This window comes from Xyrauchen texanus, chromosome 25 (genome assembly GCF_025860055.1).
Source record: "Xyrauchen texanus isolate HMW12.3.18 chromosome 25, RBS_HiC_50CHRs, whole genome shotgun sequence".
Classification (NCBI taxonomy): domain Eukaryota; kingdom Metazoa; phylum Chordata; class Actinopteri; order Cypriniformes; family Catostomidae; genus Xyrauchen; species Xyrauchen texanus.
In genome coordinates, this window is record NC_068300.1 from 9,353,009 (window position 1) to 9,378,208 (window position 25,200).

The 25,200-nt window shown below is 36.0% G+C and overlaps 1 protein-coding gene across 4 annotated transcripts; it reads right to left on the reverse strand.

Moving 5' to 3' along the window:
- Window positions 1-265: 265 nt before the first annotated feature.
- LOC127618853 (calcium/calmodulin-dependent protein kinase type 1D-like) lies at window positions 266-22,613 on the reverse strand. Of its 4 annotated transcripts, XM_052091505.1 has the most exons (14): window positions 22,155-22,372; window positions 21,880-22,039; window positions 19,408-19,519; window positions 12,134-12,259; window positions 10,619-10,693; window positions 10,367-10,505; window positions 10,125-10,248; window positions 9,218-9,293; window positions 8,357-8,469; window positions 8,007-8,085; window positions 5,378-5,465; window positions 3,754-4,097; window positions 3,197-3,297; window positions 266-1,191 (listed from the first exon to the last, which is right to left on the reverse strand). In XM_052091505.1, the coding sequence occupies exons 2-13, from the start codon at window positions 22,025-22,027 to the stop codon at window positions 3,234-3,236; spliced, it is 1,488 nt and encodes a 495-aa protein (XP_051947465.1). In that variant the 5' UTR covers window positions 22,028-22,039; window positions 22,155-22,372; the 3' UTR covers window positions 266-1,191; window positions 3,197-3,233. The 4 variants fall into 4 exon arrangements, with proteins under 4 accessions (XP_051947465.1, XP_051947467.1, XP_051947468.1 ...); XM_052091507.1 differs by lacking the exons at window positions 21,880-22,039; window positions 22,155-22,372 and adding an exon at window positions 22,487-22,613; XM_052091508.1 differs by lacking the exons at window positions 21,880-22,039; window positions 22,155-22,372 and adding an exon at window positions 22,403-22,465.
- Window positions 22,614-25,200: the final 2,587 nt, after the last annotated feature.

Genomic DNA, 25,200 nt, shown 5'->3' on the forward strand with positions numbered 1-25,200 from the left:
CACATATGACTTTCTTTCTTTGTGGATTACAAAGGTAGTTATTTACAGCAGAATGTCAAAGCTGCATCCAATGAAAGGATCTCGACTCTCAAACCAAATTTTCAAGGCAAGATTTTCAGTGAATAATAACTTAATTCTTGTCTGTTCCTTACAAAGTTATTATGGTTTCAAAAGTCTATACAGTGGAATATAGTGCACATTCTTTGTGGAGCAATATTCCAAACTAAGAATGCAAACAAAGAGAAAACACAAAAATCAGGCCTGTAAAATAACTAAAACTTGATGTATATGTTTGTTTATTGGTAAAAATATTGCACTAAGCACTGACAATAGGAACCTACCTAAACGTCAACCTTTGCTGTAGTTCAGAGGACACTTAACCATAATCTCTTGCAAGACAATTAGTTACAGATATTTATAACAGTAAAGTTCATATATGCCAAGTATATTACTGCATTATGGTGCACAGCACAAGGGTGATATTATGATTATGGTGGAGGGAAGGCAGCATTAAATAGTTTTCATTCATTTTATTACAAAACAAATTTCACAGATAAACATACACAGAACAATAATAATTGCATTAAATAAACATTTACTCTAGTCAAATCTGGAATCTCTTTCCGATTGTGTCTTATCCAGCAATAAAATCAAATCATCTATTTATATTTACAGCCTACAGAGAAGCAAAGAGACTTAATCACCAGATATCTTGTTAATTTGCATATGAATTGCTGCAGTACACATTATTGCATGAAACTACAAGCTATTGTAGACATATGTCACAGAATGCATGTACAAAAGCATTGAATTATACTTCCAATGCTTTATACAAAAGCATCCAATAACACAGACATCTGTTTCAAATGTTTGTAATACAGAGAGATGAATCGATTAAAATAGTATGAAACTGTTTTCTCTTGGGACAATACAAACTTTGAAGATCAGCACCTGCTGCAATATGTCATTTCTGCTATTACAGGGATATTCATATCTATTCATTTGTGATAAACCTTGCACCAAGTGTGTAACACACTGCATTTGTGCTTTGTGTGCATTTGTAAATATGGAGGCACTCCTCTAAACATCAGTATTTCAGCAAGGTTGTGGGCCAGTGGCCAGCTGTCTTGCCAACACACTTGCCTGGGTCGCAGAGCTGCCCATAGAAAGCAGCCAGCAGCTGGTTAAGACCTGAGAGAGCAAGAGAAACGGCATTTAGCATTAGCATAGCATGGTGTGCCTGTAGCATTTCCATTGCATATATAATAGTACCAGCCTGATCTCATGAAAATGATGTGATTGTGGCGACACACCTTGTTCCGGCAAGTATTTCGGCAGTACCGAGGTGAAATGTTCACTGTGTGACGTGTGTTAAAATTTCTCCCAAACTGATGAGTATAAGGTTAATGCTCTATTGAGTTTTGAATAATAATAATAATTAAAAAAAAGACCTCTCTACCCTAAACCTTAAACCTAAACCCAGTGTGGGGAACTAACTGATTACATGTAATCTGGATTACATAATCAGATTACGAAAATCAAGTACGTATAATTGGATTAAATACAATTTTAAAATACTTGTAATCGGACTACAGTTACTTTCTTGTGGATTACATGATTACATGTTAATTAGGCATCGGCCATAAATTGTTTATTATATGGAATTTTTTTCTCTTTTTAAAAAATCTTTGACATTTTTCACTCATCCTAACTACGGAATACGTTCAGTAACTCTTCGAGTGTTTTCGGAGGAGAGGAAAAGGGGGAGGGTTGTCAAAATTAAAGAAGCATTTGAAGATATTTTTGCATGTTTTCTTAACTTTCTAACACATTTTAAGTATTATTTGAATTATCACTCTGTGTGTAATATAACAAACACTGTTGCTGTGTTTGGAAGGGTTTTGTCAATCAAACGCATTAAAATGCCCCAAAACACGTCATTTCATACTCACAATGTAATCCAATTGCATTAGTGGCGTAAAAATAGTTTTAGTTTCGTTAATTGCTTTTGTACTCGGCGTCAAAATGCACTTTAACTGTGAGGATGTTTTTGTGATGTTGATTCCTAAATAATAGTGGTCTGATCTCTTACCACACAAGGATGGCATTCGTAAAATGTCGAAATTACGTGACCACGTTTGTGTAACGCGCCCCAGGAACCTATCCATTCTTCTAGAAACTTCCATAGGAAATGCAAGTGACATCAAATAAAAGAGTTAGGTTTGGAAGTAATCCAAAAGTAATTCAAAAGTAATCGGATTAAATTACCCCAAAAATGTAATCTGCGATATTATGTTACTGATTGCAAGTTTTGTCATGTAATTTGTAATCATAACCCGATTACAATTCAGAAGTAATCTGCCCAGCACTGCCTAAACCTAACCGATATGTCACAAAAAGCAAATGTGAGATGAAAAACACAATTGCTGAAGCAATCACATAATTTTGTGGTTTTAATCAACTCACGTGCTATTCATGACTCGTACTCCGGTCCTTTGAATTGCAAGAACAAAGCTCTTTCAGTTGAGCTACCATGCGAGTATTTACACACAAACAAGCTTGTAAATGTGGTCAAGTAATACAAACATTAAAATCAGGGCCACCACTCCCTATACGCAGATTACACGGTCTGTGTGGGGCAACATTTTACACTATAGGGGCATTAAACTCCACTGACTGCTCCATCCATACGCGTTTATGAACTGCTAATCTGCTATTTATTCGTGATTTGTGTGAACTTTTGTTATAATAACATGACTCTATGAGACCAGGCTTCATAGGATGAGTCTCAAAGAAATGTTCAGGTCACATTTCGCCCCAAAATCATAGATTTTGTCATTGTATATTTTACATAAATAAATAAAGCCTATTTTTGAACCATTGCGACAATATTTTCGTAACAAATTACATCTACGGCAAACTAACAATGCATTAAAAAATGGCATTTTCAATAATGTTACATTATTTATAGTGTCGAGTACATTTGAAACGTACATTTGTAAATAAATCATGGTACTTTTTTTTTTTTGGCATTACAGTAATATGGGAGAAACATGCTTAATTCTCATTTATAGTGAATAAAGACATGTATTATTATAATTTATTTATTTTTAATTTATTATTAATTATATTTAAGTATTAATGCAATAATGTCACAATGCAAAAAATCATGAGATTCACTCAATTTATCACTCGCCTGTCAAAATTCACTTGATCAATTTCACTGCGGCAAATCACATCACAGAACAAACTCCAGTTTGCAATTTCTGCCCATTACGACTGTCTCTTTTTGCGTACCTGGAGAATAAGAAAGTACAGAATTTTTAAGAGGGTTACAGAGGCAAATGGCTTCCTTGAAATCCTTAAATCATGACTTTTAAAACATATATACATAAAGAGGCCATATTCTGCGCTTTTAAAGCATTTGATTATTTTCCATCATAATCTAGCTTTACATCGCCATTTTCCCCCTCTCTCTGACCCTTAAAATTTAACAGGGGTTATGCAACTGTGCCTTAAAGAATGTAATAATTACATGACCTCTATTATGACATGCTAAACTCTTGGCATGTGAAATGTGGGCAGTTATATGTTAATGTAAACATGTAACATCAACATAATGATGATCAGTTTAGTATTTTAGGATTTTAGAGGCATGTCTTCACATTACATCAATCTGTTTTATATCAAAAGAGTGAGGGAAATCTTAATATGGCCCTTAATCTTAAATATTGTGTCCACACCAGTACATACCCATTGAGATCTGCTGGTTCAGAGTGATACACATGCTTGTTCTTCTCCGCAATGGTGAGGGTTCCAACATGTGTGGTCTCACTGTGGCTGACCCGAACTGGGTGATACTGGCTCTTGGACTCAGTGCAACTAGCCGGCACGTTCATCTGATTACTGGTCCTGTTGCCGTTCGGTTCCGGAGTCTTGGCGACCAGCTTCTTGTGGACAGATTCAGGTGTGGATGTTGTGATGACTTTGATCTCAGGTACAGTTGGAGAAATTTGGTTTTGTTGGAAACAGGCCTCAGAGTGGGCCAGCTGCAACTTCTTCATGTGATGAATGGCCGCTGTAGCATTGAAGGCTTGCTGGAATTAATAGGAGATAATTGGTATAGTCAGTGTAGTGCAGATCAGAAAAAGGAAGCAATGGGCAAATTATTTCTTTTTGATTATTTAGTTTGAGGTTTTGCTACTTGAACATTTTTGCATTAATTCTCACTTTGATTTAAAATTGTATACATTAGCCGCAACAAGTGCTTTAGTTCAATTAATCAGTGTATTTTGAAGGTGCACATAGACAACATTTAAGGATTACATTCCAGATTACATTACTTTTAGCCAACAGCAATTAACTTATTGTGTGTCGTGTTATATCATTAAAAGGAGATGTGGTGAAAGTGGAGGTTTTAAGTAAAAAAGGACTTAAATATTGATCTGTTTCTCACCCACACCCAGGGCTGGACTGGTATTGTGGCATACTGGGCATTTTTCTGGTGGGCCGTCACCCTGATGCCTGTTCAGGGGCGGAATGGCCATCGGCAGACCGGTGGGTCGGCCACGAAATGGGCTGAATGTGCCGTGATAAGCAAAAATGAGCCGCTGCATTATGCGGAACAGACCACAAAACGGCGCCACGATATGCAGAATAGGACAGCCCCCCCCCCGCTCAACAGTTGGGCCAGTTGCCATGTAAAATCCCGGGCTCATTTCTCTTCCCTGTCCAGCTCTGCCCACACCTATCATATCGCATCTGAATATATGGATTTGACCACCGGAGTCATATGGATTACTTTTATGCTGCCTTTATGTGCTTTTTGGAGCTTCATAGTTTTGGACCCTGCTGACTTGCATTGTCTGGACCTACAGAGTTGAGATACTCTTTTAAAAATAATCACTGTTCTGCAGAAGAAGAAAGTCAAACAGATCTGGGATTGCATGCGGGTGAGTAAATGATGAGAGGATTTTCATTTTTGGGTGAAACTTTAGTAGTGCCAGATTTTTTGGAGGACCCTTAATTGCATGAAAAAGGCCTATTTTTTCTGCTTATATTTGCCGGTGACTTCAAAGCTCTTGCATGGTCAAGGTAGTCACTAGTGAAGGACTGAAAAATTGAAAAATTTAATGTAGAAAATGACTTGTGCTCCTTTAAATGTCACAAGCCAGTGTCTAAATCTAACCAAAACTGGACTGTTCCAGATATACAAACAGACGGAGCAATTGTAGGCAAGACAGAGGGCAAAATCAACAACTCCTGGTTAAAATTGAATTGTGTAATCAGGCCACAGATCAGCTGAAGAACTGAGATTAAACCACAGGAGACAAACTCTCTCAGAGATTTCACCCCCTGTTACGAAACATGACCTTACCTTCCACTTGGACTTGGCAAAGTTCTTCTGGATCTGTACGCTGACGGAATGGTAGATGTCTTGATTTCGGGCCGTCCTTCCGATTATCCTGCAAGACAAAGCTGGATTAAAAATCAGAGCCAATGGAAAACAGTGGGATTTCCTGTTTTGGCCAGACACACTAATCTAAGACAGGAGATCTAAGACTAAAAGTTTTAGGCACGATTCATAAACATATACAATTAAGTGACCTTCCTATTCTCACTAAAATAGTTTAATCTAACAAACGAGCGCAACAGTGCCCACACACTTTTTCAGCTGTCTTGGTTACAGAAGTATTTTGCCATTCATGTTTTTCCGTAGGGATTTCATAAAAAAGTTCTGAGCCATGAACCAAACCAACCAGCTTTGAGGTGAATCACAACATTGCAAGCTTTGATTTGAAGTAACAAAAGTATTGGAAAATCAGGTAAAAAAAAATGTACAAGTCTGTGTACTGAACTTCTTTTTATGAAACTACAATTCCCTGAAGCATAGCCACTGATGGAAGCCGATGGAAAATATATAAAACGATGATTTAAAATGGTTCATAATGAGTTTAGGAACAATATATTTGAAGTTTAAAGCCAAATATTCACTCACCTAAAGGATTATTAGGAACACCATACTAATACTGTGTTTGACCCCCTTTCGCCTTCAGAACTGCCTTAATTCTACGTGGCATTGATTCAACAAGGTGCTGAAAGCATTCTTTAGAAATGTTGGCCCATATTGATAGGATAGCATCTTGCAGTTGATGGAGATTTGTGGGATGCACATCCAGGGCACGAAGCTCCCGTTCCACCACATCCCAAAGATGCTCTATTGGGTTGAGATCTGGTGACTGTGGGGGCCATTTTAGTACAGTGAACTCATTGTCATGTTCAAGAAACCAATTTGAAATGATTCGAGCTTTGTGACATGGTGCATTATCCTGCTAGAAGTAGCCATCAGAGGATGGGTACATGGTGGCCATAAAGGGATGGACATGGTCAGAAACAATGCTCAGGTAGGCCGTGGCATTTAAACGATGCCCAATTGGCACTAAGTGGCCTAAAGTGTGCCAAGAAAACATCCCCCACACCATTACACCACCACCACCAGCCTGCACAGTGGTAACAAGGCATGATGGATCCATGTTCTCATTCTGTTTATGCCAAATTCTGACTCTACCATCTGAATGTCTCAACAGAAATCGAGACTCATCAGACCAGGCAACATTTTTCCAGTCTTCAACTGTCCAATTTTGGTGAGCTCTTGCAAATTGTAGCCTCTTTTTCCTATTTGTAGTGGAGATGAGTGGTACCCGGTGGGGTCTTCTGCTGTTGTAGCCCATCCGCCTCAAGGTTGTGCATGTTGTGGCTTCACAAATGCTTTGCTGCATACCTCGGTTGTAACGAGTGGTTATTTCAGGCAAAGTTGCTCTTCTATCAGCTTGAATCAGTCGGCCCATTCTCCTCTGACCTCTAGCATCAACAAGGCATTTTTGCCCACAGGACTGCCGCATACTGGATGTTTTTCCTTTTCACACCATTCTTTGTAAACCCTAGAAATGGTTGTGCGTGAAAATCCCAGTAACTGAGCAGATTGTGAAATACTCAGACCGGCCCGTCTGGCACCAACAACCATGCCACGCTCAAAATTGCTTAAATCACCTTTCTTTCCCATTCTGACATTCAGTTTGGAGTTCAGGAGATTGTCTTGACCAGGACCACACCCCTAAATGCATTGAAGCAACTGCCATGTGATTGGTTGATTAGATAATTGCATTTATGAGAAATTGAACAGGTGATCCTAATAATCCTTTAGGTGAGTGTAGTTCGAGAGTGTAGGGAGACCAGTTCGATTGCATCATTCGCAGTATGTCATGGAAGTGGGCGGTCGCTGCAGAGCTCTTTTGGTGCGCTTTGTTACCCGCGACTCTCTGATTGGTGGATTTTCTCCATCAGGATCATGGGTAGTGTAGTTATTCACCACAAATTCTGCTATTAAAGTAAATAATACAAATAAAAGAACGTTTTAATAACGCAACCGATGGCTTCAACAGAATCATTTTATGGATGTATAAGTTACCATTAAGGTCAGTTCCCCTATGGAAAAAATGAATGGGATATATTTGCTTCCAGAACCAGACTTCTGCACTTTATTCTGAAGCGCACACACACACACACACACACACACACACACACACACACACACACACACACACACACACACACACACACACACACGTTGTGTTTCCATGTTTTATGGGGACTTTCCATAGATATAATGGTTTTTATACTGTACAAACTTTATATTCTATCCCCTAAACCTAACCCTACCCCTAAACCTAACCCTCACAGAAAACTTTCTGCATTTTTACATTTTCAAAAAACATCATTTAGTATGATTTATAAGCTGTTTTCCTCATGGGGACCGACAAAATGTCCCCACAAGGTCAAACATTTCGGGTTTTACTATCCTTATGGGGACATTTGGTACCCACAAAGTGATAAATACACGCTCACACACACACACACACACACACATACACACACACACACACACACACATACACAGACACACACACACACACACACACACACACACACACACAAAACTCGCTCACCAGGGGTGTCTAAGAGCCTGTTCTGTAGAATAACGCATCTTTGGATCCTTCTGCATCATGTTGCGAATGAAGTCCGTTGCTAGAAAGGTCAAAGTTACAAAAATGTTTAAGCCTACAGGTTTATATACATTTTCTGCATAATCATAACCTCCTTATTCCAAACATAAAATTGACAAATTTGTATGGCAGTCTAAGTCTTAAAATGTTTAACTACTGTATGTTCAAAATAGCACACAGTACTATCATACTACCATTACTAATTCTGCAGTATGCCGTTTTTACAGAATCTTGTAAAAGGTTTATATTAATCTGATTGAGGCAGAAGGTAATGTATGATATTAGATGCTAACCAGACTCAGAGATGTCATCCCAGAAGGGTGAGTCAAACTCGAACTGGGCCTTCATGATTTTAGAGAACAAAAGAGTCTCGGTCTCTTCATAGAACGGAGGATATCCACAGAGACTGAGAAGATAGAGGAGAATAATCATATTCAGTTAAACATCAAATTGGTTACACTGGTAAATGGTCTGCACTTATATAGCGCCTTTTTAACCTTAACGGTATTCAAAGCACTTTACACTGTGACTCATTCACCCATTCACACACACATTCATACACCAATGACAGCAGAGCTGCCATGCAAGGCACTAGCCTGCCATTGGGAGCAACTTGGGGTTCAGTGTCTTGCCCAAGGACACTTCGGCATGTGGAGACGTGTGGGCCGGGATTCAAACCACCAACCCTGTGATTAATGGCCGACCCGCTTTACCACCTGAGCCACAGCCGCTGGTCGTCTATGATGGTTTCAGAAATGCTTTTTTGGGGCCAGCCTGACCAGCTAAACACCAGCTAGACCAGCTTAAACCAGTTTATTTGACCAGCAACCACTGTTTAAGATATTTATTTATTTTCTTCATTCACAATCCATCAGGGCGCGTGCTCTAACTGATGAATTGATGTCATTATGCAAAAGGTGCATTGTGCTAATTCCGAGTGGCGTTAAACAGCACAGCTACATGGTCTTTGATTAACCAGTGGCTATATTTACTCAAATCTCTAATCGTTTGGTTTCCAAATAAAGTACCTGACATCCGCCTTTCGCTTTCTGTAAATAAAAGTGCTGTTTACAATGCATATCCCTTAGTAGTGTGGACAGCATATGGACCAAAATGACTTCCTTGGAAAAAACAAGTTTTATGGAGGGACTTACAGGATGTAGGTGATAACTCCAATAGACCAGCAGTCTACGGCTTTGCTGTAGGGTTTCTGAGCCAACACCTCAGGTGCTGTGAGAAAATACAGACAAGATCAATTTGACCCGACTTCCTTGGAACTAACTTGGAAATGCGCCACATACACGTTATAAATTCTGCTCTGTGTTGTTTTTAAAGAGAATTAATCAAAAATCTCATCCTGGCTTTGAAAAACACATTTTTTGAAAAGGATTTTTACGTGGTTCGTTGTACGTATTGCGGCAGGTTTTCCAGTGACGTGAACACTAGTGGCGCTACAAACAATTACTTTTATTCACTTTTACACAAATCAAAAACTAAAATGGCAGATTATCAGCTCATAAACACTTACATTTTGCACTGTTTCTCACGCAATGCTATTTTATGACATCAAAACACTTTTACTAATTTGAATGTTTGCATTACATTACCAACTACATTTACAAGCTCTCGACACGAGAGACGAAAGTTTCACAGAAGCGTCGTATTTCATCTCGCATTTGCTTTCATGAAACTATCGGTTTAGGTTTAGGGTAGGGAGGTCGGTTTTTTTGGATTGAAACTCGATAGAGCATTAACCTTAAAAACCTCATCTGCTTGGGAGAAAGTTTAACTCGCTATTAGCGCCACTTAGTGGACGTTTCATCTCAGAACTGCCACAATGCGTGCAACATAATTTTCCAAACATTTTGCCACAGTCACGTCATTTTCATGAGATCAAGCTTAAAAAATCTGATGCATATGCTAACTTTCCAGCTGGCTTAGTGACTATTTTATGTACTTTTTTAATCTTAATTGGTATTTATAACAGCAATAACATGTCATCAAGCTTCACAGGTAATCTATTTTTAATCTATTCTTTACAGTGGGTTAGGATGTTCTTACCGACATATCCTGGAGTCCCACAGGCTGTGGACATGATGCCATTGTCTTCCATCTTAGACAGGCCGAAATCACTAATCATGATCTTGGAGTTTTCATCAGGGCTGTAGTACAGCAGATTCTCTGGCTGCAGAGAGATTCATCATCTTGCACTCAGGCTGTATACAAGTTTTTGTTCAATAAAAAAGCAAAACAACAACACGCAAACACACACGCATACGTTTGTGTGTATAATGGCAGTGTACCTTGAGATCGCGGTGCACGATGCCATTCTCGTGCAGGTAGCTGACTGCTTCCAGCACCTGTCTGATAACCAGACTAGCATCCAACTCCGAGTACATGCCCCGGTCCAGGATCCGGTCAAACAGTTCCCCACCTGAAACGCTGCAGGAATACAAGCGATTCATTACCATGCCATAAAAACATCAGTTTTACAGTTAAATAAAGTTTCAGATATAGTAAGCAAAAATACAAGATACACTACTGAGGTTACTTACAGTTCCATGACTAGGTAGTAATGAGTCCGACTTTCATAGAAATCCTCCAAGCAAACAACGTTGTCATGTTTGATCCTAAATGACAATCAAATATGTTAATATAATGACAATAATGTTGAGTAGTGATTTTGATTTCAATTTCAACTTCAATTTTATATATTCATGTTTACTAATAATCTGAACATACCCATTGCCCTCTTCACATTTCTGTATATATAACTCTTCTGTACATATACTATCTTGTCTGTGCCTCTCTGTAGATCATTTAATTTAATAATTGTTTTTCTTTTTTATTATTTTAATTTTTTGTATTATTTGTGTCTAATTGTTGTATTTCCGTCAGTACTAGAAAATTATATTACCAAAATCAAATGTATTGTTTTTGTAAGCATACTTGTTGACTAAAGCTCTTTCTGGCAGTGATTCTGATTTTAAAGTGAGTGTAAGAGTGTAAAGCAAAAGACTACATCACCATATGTATGTATATACAGTTGAAGTCAAAATGTACATACACCTTAGACAAATACATTTACCAAGCTTTAACTTCCTGGCTGATGTCTTGAGATGTTACTTCAATTCATCCACATAATGTTCCTTCATCATGATGCCATTTATTTTGTGAAGTGCACCAGTCCATCTTGCTGCAAAGCACCCCCTAAACTTGATGCTGCCACCCCCATTCTTGGTGTTCTTCAGCTTGCAAGTCTCACCCTTTTTCCTCCAAACATAACGATTGTCATTATGGCAAACAGGTCAATTTTTTTTCATCAAACCAGAGGACATTTATCCAAAAAGTAAAATCTTTGTCCCCATGTGCACTTGCAAACTGTAGTCTGGCCTTTTTATGGCGGTATTGGAGCAGTGGATTCTTCCTTGCTAAGCAGCCTTTCAGGTTATGTCAATATAGGACTTGTTTTACTGTGGATATAGATACTTGTCTACCGGTTTCCTCCAGCATCTTCACAAGGTCCTTTGCTGTTGTTCTGGAATTGATTTGCACTTTTCACACCAATCTACATTCGTCTCTAAGAGACAGAATGTGTCTCCTTCCTGAGCTGTATGATGGCTGCGTGGTCCCATGGAGTTTATACTTGCGTACTATTATTTGTACAGATGAACTTTGGGCATTTGGAAATTGCTCCCAAGGATGAACCAGACTTGTGGAGGTCCACAATTTTTTTCAGAGTTCTTGGCTGATTTCTTTTGATTTTCCCATGATGTCAAGCAAAGAGGCACTGAGTTTGATGGTAGGCCTTAAATACATCCACAGGTACACCTCCAATTGACTCCAATTAGCCTATCAGAAGCTAATTGGCTAATTGTCTAAAGGCATGACATCATTTTCTGGAATTTTCCAAGCTGCTTAAAGGTACAGTTAACTTAGTGTATGTAAACTTCTGACTTCAACTGATACGTGGGTGTGTGTGTGTGTGTGTGTGTGTGTGTGTGTGTGTGTGTGTGTGTGTGTGTGTGTGTGCGCACATCACCTAGTGTCTGTTTTATTCACAGTCTCACCTCCTCAACACAGCAATCTCATTCTCCAAGTTAAGGTCCCTTTTGTTTTTCTTCTTCACACACTTCATGGCAGAAAGCTTCCCTGTTTTCTTCTCCTTCACCATGAAAACCTCTGAGAATGCTCCCCTAGAGAGAGAGAGAGAGAGAGAGAAAGAAAGAAAGAAAAGAGATAAAAGTGTGATAAGGTCAGATGTGCAATTACTGGGAGTAGGCATTTATCAGCGGATCTGAGAGAGCATGATTGGGTTTATGTAATGACCGTGTGGCGTTTCCTCCTGAGAGTAAAGCAGGTTTTAATGAATGTGAGGATGTGACATTTTAAACCCTGCCAAGTCCTCCGGATGCAGCGATTGTCATTCATTGCTTGTCCTGGTGCCAGCATGTGAAATATACACATGGAAAAACCACAAAGACTGCCAGGGCTTGGGCCAGATAATATCGGAAGCAATTACTATTAGTGCAACTGATTTTAGAGGGTAAACATGCCCCTAAAATATTGAAACAATGATCTACAAATTTGTGTCAGTGTAGGCAGCGTTATGCAGTAAGAAACACCAACAAAACATGTCAACTATTGATTATGTTTAATCAACTTGATTCTGACTTTACAGATGAAAAAATCCCATAGACTTGCACTGAATGAGGAACCATTGGGGTTTCAAGGGAGGAGGGCTTAGGAGACCATGTAAAGATCTTAATTTTATTTTCGTCATGCTCTTCTCAACTGTAACCTGGAATAGCTGTGCTTGGATGGAGATTACATGTAAAATCCCTTATGCAACGGAAACAAATATATCTCAGGTATTCAGGTGTAACAGCCTCGACAAATACAGGCCTGCAATCAGGTCACTTGGCACTAGAAGGTCTCGAAAAGAGGCTAGGTTTCAATTAGCCAGGGATTGGTTGAATAAGACTATTAAAAACATCTCAGGTTTTCTGGGATTATATATGATATCACGGGTTTAACTGCTGCAAATCTGCACATTATTCATATAATACTCTTAGCATTGTTTAATAAGAGGAATTATTTCCTATTTGTATTTTCACACTGCAAAAATCACATTTTTAATCATTGTCTATGTCTTGTTTCCCGGTAAAAAAAATAATCTAACCTTCCTTAGAGCATGATAAATTGACCTGAGAAGCAAAACTGCATTTGATATTAAGACTTCTCTAAGACTGCATCTTGAATAAAATGATACTGGCAGATTTTTCCATTTATTTTTAGTATATACCTAACTAAATGTATTATTATTTATGCAATTTATACATACATAATTTTTTTATATAAATTATGCAATTATATAATTTTATATTATTACAAAAATGTAATTATTATAATTATATAATTAATGATAGTAAAATAATTTATATAAATATAATATAATTAAAGAATTAAGTTATAGAATTACTAATCATTAAATAATTGTATTAATTTAAAACTAATAATAATAATTTTAATATATATTTATATAATTAATTTAATGAAATATTTAGATGAAATGTATTACATTTATTTCTGTTATTAAACAAATTACATGCATTTATTAAAGTGCATTTATTTTGCAGTTTTTTTTATACAGTCAATTATTTTTGTAATAATTGTAATAAATCACAAGCTTGTTACAAAATAAGTGCCATATGTCATATTGTTTCCGACACTTAGACTTTAATTAATAATCATTAAATAATTTGCTTATAATAATAGCAATACTTTTAATATATAAATGTATTTAGATTATTTATTTAATAATATATGTAAATGCAATTTATTACATTTATTTGAGTTATTTAATAAATTAAATACAATTCTTTTGCAGTGAATGTTTTATAAAAATGTAATATATTTTGGAATATATATATTATATATAATATAATAATATATAATATATTTTAATATATATTCTAAATAATTTAATCATCATAATAATAATATATTTATATAATTTATTTGATAAAATAATTAAATTAAATTGACTACATTTATTTTTATTATTAAATAAATTACATTTATAATAGAAATAAATGTATTTATTAAGTGCATTTATTTTGCAGTTTTTTTATACAGGCATTTATTTTTGTAATAACACTGAATGTTAAATATGTTAAATATGTCGTTCTTCTAGTTGAAATCACAAGCTTGTTACAAAAGAAGTGCCATATCTCACATCGTTTCTGACAGTCAGACTGGCCCTCCCACACACAAACAGGCCATCACAAAACAACCGTCTCCCTGACACTGCCAGCGACTAACACACATTCCCACGGGCCTGTTTTATTCCGTGTTGAATGCAAAAGCTGAAAGATGTAGGTTTACCTTCACCCACGGTCACAAGTGACTCACAGATGAATGCTTTAGAGAGTATTCACTTCTCAACATACATCATTAATAAATAATTCCTCTAAAAACAGCTCAAACCGAAGGTCACAAAGGCAATGGAATTGACAGGCAAAACAGTTCCGGTCCTATCAGTATAAACCCATTTTAGATGCAGTTCCTCATTTTAATGGCTGTTAACCCCAACAGAAGGCTGCTGAGGGATTGTGGGAGTTTAATTTAGGTTGTTTGTTTTTTGTCAGAGGCAAGGGCACTGGTGGCAGTGGCCCACTGGCCCACTGGTGGCAGTAACACCCAGAGGCAAGGGCAGGTTTTGACAGAAGTGGGCAACATTTCTCTAGACATGCACGTTTATGCATTAAATAGATAACGGCAGGATGGATTGAGAGTTTGCATTATTTACGACCTTGTAAATCGAAAAGCTCCCAGATTTGGTTTTGAATTTGCACCCTCCATTTGAGAGCAACATGTTAACTTGGTCTCAAAACACAGTGGTGATATTCTCAAACCAAACAACAACAACAACAACAACAACAACAACAACAACAACAACAACAACAACAACAACAGTGTTATGATAAAGTTTTATCTAACAAAAACCTAGCATAACAAGTGGCTAGTTTTAAACACATCAAATGTCTGTTCCTGGTTCAATACAAGTTAAGCTCAATTGGCAGCATTTGTAGCATAACGTTGATACCAAAGAAAATTATTTTTGACTTGTCCCTCGTTTATTTAAAAATGAAATGAGCAAAAGTTGCGGTTACAGTGATGCACTTACAATGGAAGTAAATGGGGCCATTTTAAAGTACAGCCACAAGATGTAAACATTGTACATGTAAACATGATTTCAGTGTGATAAAATCTCTGTTAAACGATTTTAATGTGATGGAAATTGCTTACAGGGTTTACCGGCACCAAGTTACACCTACATTTGTTAAACTCGTATAATTTGTATAATCGTATAATCTTGTGGCGATACCTTTGAAACACTGTGTGCCTCCTGAGACCCCGCCTCCACATGTGTGGACATTATATTTTGGCTTTGCTTTAGGCTATGCGTAATTTAATTTAATTTAAACCGACTGATCTCAGTTCAGGAGACTCTAGGCTGTTATTAAAGGGTTAAACTTCCGACCCATGTGACATAACAACATGGCGCCAATCTCAGCTGAGTTTGTCTTTGGGAGAAATGGCGACCGTAATTAGTACTTAGATTTCATTTTCATGCTAAATGTTATTTGAGCATGGTTGGCAGTGATTGGATTATGCTGGCCATTTGAATCAGAATTATTTGTGATTTTAATTTCTTTTGTAATGTCTGAACATGAATAACTAACACTCCTGGAAACATAATAGACAATTTGATTGAATAATAATACAAATCAGACTTTCTATAGCTTGGTGTTACTTCAAACGTCAAAGCTCAGTCCCACTGTCCACATATGTGGACATACATTTTTAGGAGAACTGTTTGGTCTAAACACATTTTTTTGTATGTTTATAGGGGCTACTAGTTGCAAATGAAAAAAGGGAATAAAAAATGCACACAGCAGTCACGGTCGGGTCTCATGGAGGTTAAATATTTATGGACAAGCCCATTTCACTGCCATTCTAAGTGCCTTAGGATTACTGTAACTTACTTACAGGGATGGATTACCGACCGGGCCAGCGGGGCCAGTGCCCAGGGGCCCTTGACTGGGCGGGGGGCCCTGGGCTCTAAGGTTGCGCAATCCAGTTTTGCAATCCCCATTTGAAAACCCATCAACAATGAAAAGGAATCATAATCCGTCCTTGCTTACTTACTGTAAGTTTTTGCTTTTTTTTAAATGTATGGGGGAAAAGGATACTTTCTTTTTGCACATTGCACAAATGCGGTCAATTGAGCTTAACTTGTATTCACCCTAGAAAATTCTTTCAAATACTAGAAATTTAATATTTAGCTTTGTCCCATATATTGTGTGCATCCCTGTTATCACAGGATTATACGAGTCAATAAAATAAATTGACTCTCAAGTTTTTTCATTTTTACAAACATTGTAGTGTTGATTGTGTTTGTCAAGCTCAGTCATTCAACCCTGTTAACAAAGTAATGATCAAATAAATATTTTCTTTAATTTATCGCAAATATAAGATTATCAATGACTACAAACCAACATTTGTTGCTAAACTAGCCAGCCCCTATACACAACGATTATTGCTGCAACCCTGTTAACCAGTTACTCATGTTATATACAGCATTTTTAAAATATAATATTATACATTTTGTCTATTTATTTTTAATGTTTATTTAATGCAACAAAAAAACCTGACAAAAATCACACAAATCAGTGTTTTAAAAATGTATTTAGACATGTCCTAAATTTTAGGTTTCAATAAGTGCATCGTTCACTGAAATAGAACAGCTCATGTAATATTTAGTTTGACCTCCTGAGATTGACAATCAACATATTCTGAGGGTTCAACACCTCCTTTTACTCTCCATTTGTTCAAAAAGAAAGGCTATTCATGAAAAGTGCCACCAACAGTATAAACAGTATAAAGACGGCACATTACAGGCCATGCCCGGTAGATTACCGCAAAAGCTGCCTGCATCCTGTTAGCTGTTCCCTGAATGTGTGATCCCTGTTCTTGTCTGCCAAAGTGATTAACACACTCTGTGTCCGCATCTGAAAGAGTCTTAACCTGAGCTTTACCCTTGATTCACCTACAGCCAGGATGTCTATAGAGGGTAACCTGAATGCTCATGACTCACACTCATAACAATAAACAAAGTCAATGGCATGGGCTTTGCAACTTTAAAATGGCTTAAATGTATCATTTTAGATCCTGTAACTGGTCACTATTACTTTTGAGCTTTTCACCTTAATTTGTTTATTTGAAATGGTCCTGCAGTGGCAAATTAATGCTTAAAGAGTACAAATATTCCATTTAGTCATTAATGAGAGGTCAAAAATTGTATGCATAAGTAAAGAATAAACATTATAATTTATATATTATGAATTAAATATATTTATAATAAAGTTAATACAAATATATATATATATTTATCGTGTATTTCATTCTAGTTACATAGGAAGACATTTCCACTTATTTTAAGCATTTATTTTAAAAACAATTTATTATTATTTATATTTAATTCATAAATATATTTATAATAAAGTTAAGAAATTAAAATAATTATATATATATATATATATATATATATATATATATATATATATATATATATATATTTATATATTATATATATATATTATATATATAATTATTTTAATTTATTATACTATATATATATAGTATATATATATATCATAGTATATATATATATATATATATATATATATATATATATAATTTTATAATTGTAATACTTTGAATATAATAACTGGAAAATATAAATATCTTTATATCATTTATTTTATATAAAATTAAGGAAATTTATTACATTTATTTTATTAAATACATTTATGAAAAAAGTTGTAAAAATTGTAACAGAAGTTTTTTGCCTTAATTAGTTCATTTTAAGTGGTCCTGCGGCGTGACAAATGAAGGCATAAAAGTACAAATATTCCATGTTGTCTCTCATGAACATGAGTTTAAAGAAGCTGCATACATAACCTAAGAGTGAACAAAATAATATAATTTAAATAAATAAAATGACTCCACGTCTTTCTGGAATATTTGATTCTGATTGGTCAATTACAGCATTCAAATCAAATATTATAATATGAACTTGAATCAAATATTTCTGAAAACTGCCCGCTGCCGATGGCAACACTGTATAAACGGCCGCTTAACTGTGCAATCTATGTTTCCTAACAGTCATAACAAAAGATTATTCTGCTTAATGAAGGTAGTACAGTCAGCAAAGACAATGTATTGATGAGCTCATAGTCTGGTCAGCTTTCTGTGTTGGCAATGAGATCACAACACGTCCAGGACAACAGGGCCAGAGGATTGGCATCTGGTTTATAGTCTGAGACCGGTTAAGTAGTTTAGATGGGTCAATGCTAGAGGTCGACCGATAGTGGATTTTGCAGATGCCGATAACTAAGTTGGTGGTAAAGACCAATAACCGATAAATAGGCCAATAGTTTTAAAAAATGTATGTAAAGGGAATATAAGGGAAAGGAGGATGCGAGAACCAGCTTGATGATATAAATAATAGTTAAATGAAGATATAAACAAAAGACACAAACACACACATGACGGTCAGCTGACCGTAAACGATCTCTCTCTCTCGCACCACCATCCACAGTCGGCCTTTATCCCTCTCGGAGGCTTAATTAGCCTGATAAGGGACCAGGTGTGTAAAATCACACATTTGGGCCTACACATTTGAAATGTTTGAAAGATTAATCTTTTGAGATTCTTTATAGTGTGTAATTCCTGCATCAAGCATCACCAAAACAAATTGCAAAAATAATGACAAAAGGTTTTCTAAAACACTCCCCCTATAGTCCATGGTTTGACGGAAATCATATGGGTTTGGAACAACATGAGGTTGAGTAAATGACCACATTTACATGCACTTAAGCAAGCACATTCCAGGGTTTGTGCAGAAAGTGGCATGCTGAAACGTCATGTATATGGCAGAAGCATGTAAACCAGAATGCTGTTTTCTCGCAATAACCTGCTTTCTGGTGTCCATGTAAACAGAGTCAGTGATGACAGAATTTTAATTTATGGGTGACTTTTAAAGCTATTGGAAAGCTCCTGAGCTTTTTCTGAATGAACCACTAAACTCCCAAATGTCTGAACATCCCAAAGTCTTGCTTAGCATGCCAACCTCTGAAATGATCTGTTAAATCCGGTACAATTGGGCAAACACTCTGGGTTATGTGTGTAGTTGTTGGTGACGACAGTAGTGCATGTTAGTGAGTGTGTGTGTGTGTGTGGGGGGGCTGTAATTATGAAGAAGACGTGTACTTACGATCCGAGCACCTCCATGAATTCGAACACATCCTGGATGTTATCCGTGCTCTTTTTCCAGTCATGTTCACCCTCCTTTCGGCCCATTTCGGCGTGAGCTTCAACAGGGATTTCTAGAGGAGAAAAAAAACAGATGCAGATCTGTTTTAAAATAGCCGAATATACCTTTATTGCCAGCCAAAATAATCCCTAATATTCCTGGAGCCATGAGGCCTGCTTTAGTGTATAAATCCAATCAAAATTCAGAACTCCTTTGCATCCTTTGAACCCCATTATCAGTTACCCTGACCCACACTTGACAAACACTTGAGTGTTTCCCATGGGCTGTCCTGTGTGGCTTTTTTCATTGGCTGTCCTATATGGCTTTAAGACTGTTACAGACAGCCAAGGCATGTGCATCTTAATACTTGGAGTTTGGGTTTCAAAAGTTTTCTATTAAAATCAACAATTTCAAAAGCAACATCAATAAATAACTTTATAAATAACACTTTGGCTTGATCAAATGTATTCAAAAAGGGGATCTTCGGTTTAACAGACAAAAGCATTTTAAGGTTTGTATTTAAACTGCCTTGAATGTATTTGTCATCAACTTCAACAAAATAGACCCAGAAAACTGAAAAAAGTAACATGTTTGAATCAAACCCATCAACTGCGCACAAAATCTGTAGTGATCGGCCATTATGCACCCTGTCTATTTCTGTTTATTCCAAGGTTTCTTCATAAAAGGGGTTCTTCAAATGCTAGACGAGGCTGTAAAATTGCATTTACCAACATAAAAATGTTGGTCTGTCTGGGATTAGTAGTACTTTTGGTTCTGTTAAGTTCATACAGTAAATCTTGCTCTCATTGCACTTACATGACAGGTTAAAAACATTTGATCTTTTGAGTTTACCACCAAAGTTCATGAGGTCACTTGCATTTTATAAATGCAAAGCCAAAGGTATTGCCAATTTGTCAGTGACTGGATACAATGGGGTGAGAAAAAGTGCAATAGAATGTATTGGAGTATTTTGATGTCTAATAGTAATGCAACCACTAATATACTTATATATAATATATAATATAATATAATAGAAATGAAAGGACCACAGGCTTCATGCCAAAGAATGGCAGACCTCCTCTGAACTTTGTGTCATCCTCTTTATTATCATAATGAATTATGCCCTCTCAGATTCAACTAAAAACATAAAATAATTAAGGATGCATTCTTTGATTAGAAATAAATACAAATTCTGATTAGAATAAAATTAATCGTAATTCTTATTAAAAAGTAACATTATTTTATTTAATATTACAGTTTGTTGTTTCATTTATAATTAATGCCATAATATATTATTACTTATAATTGTATAATTTTTAAAATATTTGTACTTTATTCATTTTATTACATTTTATTTATTTATACAAATATAAAATAAAACATTTTGTAAAAACAAATTACAGAATTATTTTAAATTTAAACTAGATGCATATTAGAAATTTATAAACATTCTGATAAAAATGAAATATAATAAAATTAACATTATTATTTTTATTCATATGACATTTTGTTAAATATTTTATTTATAATTAATGACATAATATGTTATTACTTATAATTGTATTATTTTTTATTTTGAAATATTTGTACTATTTTATTTTAAATTAAATAACAAAAATATTTCTACAAATATTAATTAAATGTATAAAATAAAAAAAACGTACAATATCTTATAAAAAAAATTAAGAATTATTTTATATTACTTTAGATGCATTCTTTAATTCAGAATAAAATTTAATATTTTAATTAAGAATTAGAATAACACATTATTTTTATTTTATTAATATTATATTTTCATAATCATTCTATTTATAATTGATGCAATAAAATATTATTAATCATATTTATTAATTTTAGCAATGTGTATTTGTACATATTTTCTCTATTTTATTTTAAATAAATAAATATTTCAAAAATATTAAACATATGATAAAAAACAAAGCATATTACTGGGCTCTAAGGTTGCGCGATCCAGTTTTGCGATCCCCCGTTTGAAAGCCCATCGCTATATACAAATACATGTAATGCAAAGCACCTTTTCAAAAACAAACATTGCGTAATAATCAATGCCCATATTTTGAATTCCACTTGCAATTTCCCTTCGCTCACAAAAGAGGAACATTCTGTACTTGCCTTGCTTTGTCAGTCCTCTGCAGCCTCTTTAATGCACAAGAGTCTGAACTAACCACTCATATTCACCCTGCGAGTCCTCACGAGACCAGAGAAAACGAACATGCAACTCGACGATTATCGCTAATGCATCGCGTCATTGAAAGGGTTTATACATCCAAACACAAATCCCGCGTGCAACTTAAACCCTCACAGGTGATGCTGCCTAATTGCATGCATTCATCATCTTTCTGAACAATATGCATTCCGATGCATGTATACGCAGGGGTGATTATTTTATAGAGACCCAGTTTTTTAACTTACCTTCCGGTCTGTAACAACTCCAGCACGATTTTTGCCTCTTGCAGAAACTATCGAAGCGCAAACAAGGACAGCATTGACGGAGAATGACATGCGAGGAGAGAGTACGGCGCGCAGATCTCAAGGATAAAGACATGCGTCCGAAATGCATTGATGCACATTCCTGTGAAAGCACTGCAATAGTTGCAATATCGCCGGTATGGAAATTTCTTTCATATGCACCCTCATGTTAATGACCACAGGCTTTAAAACGAATATTTAAATGGCCAAATACTTACAGGTGATTTGTATCATTTGTTGCGCACATTCAAGCAATTAAATGAAAACAAAACATCCTATTCTCTTAAAATCTATAACACTTAATATTACAATGCCCATGTTACATGTTGCCAATGCATGCAAACACAATTCAATTCAATAGCAGTTATGATCAATACAAATATATACACATTAATTACATTGTAATTAATATGCAGCTACATTGTAATAGCTCAGTAACATGAACACTGTAAATGTAAAGCGCAACCTGTTCTATAGCAGCAGTCTTGTTCTCTTGTGAATGCGATAGCAATCGTCTTTACTCGGGCCAGTGTCCTGTCCTTTGACTTACCTTGAGGCAAGTGCAAAACAAAGGCTCCGCTCTGACTCTCCTGCCAAAAGCCTGCTGCAGTCTGGACAGATTAAGCTTGGTGACTGGTGCAGAAATAACCAACAGGTTGGAGATTACACATGCTGTCAAGGAGGAAGGAGGGGTGGGTGGCAAGACACATCCTCAAGGTTTCTTATACTGAACCCCAGGCACTTTTCCTTTATATCCATGTCAATGCGCTTCCCAGCCTTTAAAATATGACAGTGCAAGTTTTTTTTTATAATTCAAGAAAATGTAAGCGGTGATTTCCAATGCAAAAACTTGCCACTACTAAGCAACAGTAGGTTGTAGGTGGTTGCCAGGGTGATGCTATGTTGTAGCTACAGTAAGGTGAGTGATTTTCAGTGCCTTGCAATGCAGTTGCTAGGGTGTTGTTAGGTGGTTACTTATTGGCCCAAGTCAAAAGTACTCACCCCAAAGTCTCTAAGGTATTCTGGTCCCTGGATATGGCTCTATTGGATAAGTCTTTTTTCTTTACAGTTTTGGCAAAATTTGTTTTTTTGGTGGCATAGAAAAGTAATAGCACACCCCTCCTTGAAAAGCCACATGATTTGGATGTATCACTCATGTCCCAGTTCTGACCAGTTACTGACGAGTGCCATCTCCCAAAAGACATTTTCGATTTTCAATTCAAATGTGTTTGTCTTTTCCTGTGGCGTTACTGATATCATGTTGCGTGAGCAGCCTCAGAGACACGATTTCTGATCCTACGGAAGCCAGAAAATTATCACGCAAGATGAGTGCAGTTCGAAGGATGCATTTTCCCTCCAAGATTACATTTTTACTCCACTGACAACAAGGTTTAGGGTTGGGGTTTGAATTAGGGAATTAGGGTATAAAATATGCATTTCTGTTGACAGTATAACATTATTTACTAATAATTAACTAACTCGCTTTTGGCGCCACCCTGTGGAAATTTCACCTCAGACTTGCCCATATGTTCCAATTCCAGTAAGCGCAGAACGATTTTCAGCGGAAAAAATAAAAAAATTTGAAATTTGGAAGTATTCAGTATGCAAAAGTAACACTTGTGCTTTCCTTAGCAAGCAATTTCAGTTTATTTTAGTGTCGTTCACTAACTAATCTCCACTTGTGTAATGGATTGCTGTGAACTGTGTGCCAATGATTGACTTATGATCAATAATATGGTAGTAAACAATACATTGTATTCTAAAGACACATTTTGTATCGTCTTATCAATGATTAACTCTTCTGCTACAAGAATGTAAAGCATTTTAATTATCTGAATATTTTATGTATATATACAGGTACATATACACCACAGTTAGTTCCGGTCCTCGAATCTGATTGGACGAGAGATGTTCCATGAGTAATGAAGGTGTGACAGCATCAGCACTCGGATGTTTCACTGTGTGTGTGTCACTCCGCTTGTGTTCGTGCTGTTCTAAACTAAAGTGTAATTGTAGTGCAGATGTGTTAGGGGTTACTGTCTTTATTAAATTTTTTTAAATGACTTATGTTAGCCAGCAGGTGGTGGCAAAAGATCATTTTTGTGTGTAATATGAGCCAGTTGGTGAAGAATCCGTTAGTCATTCTTTACATAGAACTACGCTCTGTGAGTTTCCACATTGGATACACACTGTTTAAAATGGCGGAGGACATCGCTGTGAATGACATTTGCGCACCGGCTAAACCGAAATAGAGAGGAATACCCCGCTTGGATGTCTATATTCCACTGAGAAAACTGACCTTAAGAAAGCTGACAGCATCTCTGATTGGGTGTGGCAACAGGTGATCTCTCTCGCTCTCTCTCTCTCTCTCTCTCAAACACACACACACATAGACACACACATCCATCCGTCTATCCTTGTTTATCCAATGACTTGTTAGAAACAGCACAAGCCGTGATACTATTCCTGAAGTGAACTTTTTGAATTGCTAACGGAGGTTTGGACGCATCATTTGTTTTGAACCAGCAACGGCAGATTCTGATCTGGAGCGTAATAAAGTAGTTTCATGCACAAATGTGTTTTTATGACTGTACTCAGTTTTTCCAAATTTTTTAAAATGTAATTGTTCATTGAACTGTTGTATATAAGCAATATCACACAAGCAAGAGTGCTATATAGCCCTACATCAGCACTGCTGTAATTACCCACGGCACTCTAATCACAGCAGTGCTGATGTAGGGACATATCGCCCACTCGCTCATGTGATATTGCTTAAATATATATATATTTATAAAATGTAATTTTTTAAATATTTAAAGATAACTATGTGTAATTATTTAATCATTATATCTTGAATTATTGCTATCTGAGGGGCTTTCTCAGCAAATATTTGTATATGCGATTAAATGTGTTTTTAATCAGGACACCGTGTGATTAATTTGATTAAATATTTTAATCAATTGACAGCCCTAATATATATATATATATATATATATATATATATATATATATCTTTAAAAAAGCAAAAATCGAGGTTACAATTAGGAGCTTTCAATGGAAGTGAATGGGCCCATTTTTGAAGGGTTAAATAGTTTAATGTCTTTTTAGGGTTTTAGGTTTTGTTGACATTACATCATAATGCAAAAATGTGTAAAGTTCAATATTAATTTACACAGATAAGGTTAGTAAGCAATTTTATCACACTTAAATCATGTTAACATGCATATTGTTGACATCTTGTGGCTATACTTTTGAAATAGTGAG

Bases quoted from the DNA above. Each gene is read 5' to 3' on its own strand.
- LOC127618853 (XM_052091505.1), bottom strand. From the start codon at position 22,027: ATGCATTTCGGACGCATGTCTTTATCCTTGAGATCTGCGCGCCGTACT. The intron at 10,694-12,133 runs GTGAGACTGTGA...ATTGTCATTTAG, and splicing joins GAGATTGCTGTGTTGAGGAG to GATCAAACATGACAACGTTG. The intron at 5,466-8,006 runs GTGAGCGAGTTT...TTTGTCTTGCAG, and splicing joins CAGGCTCTTAGACACCCCTG to GATAATCGGAAGGACGGCCC.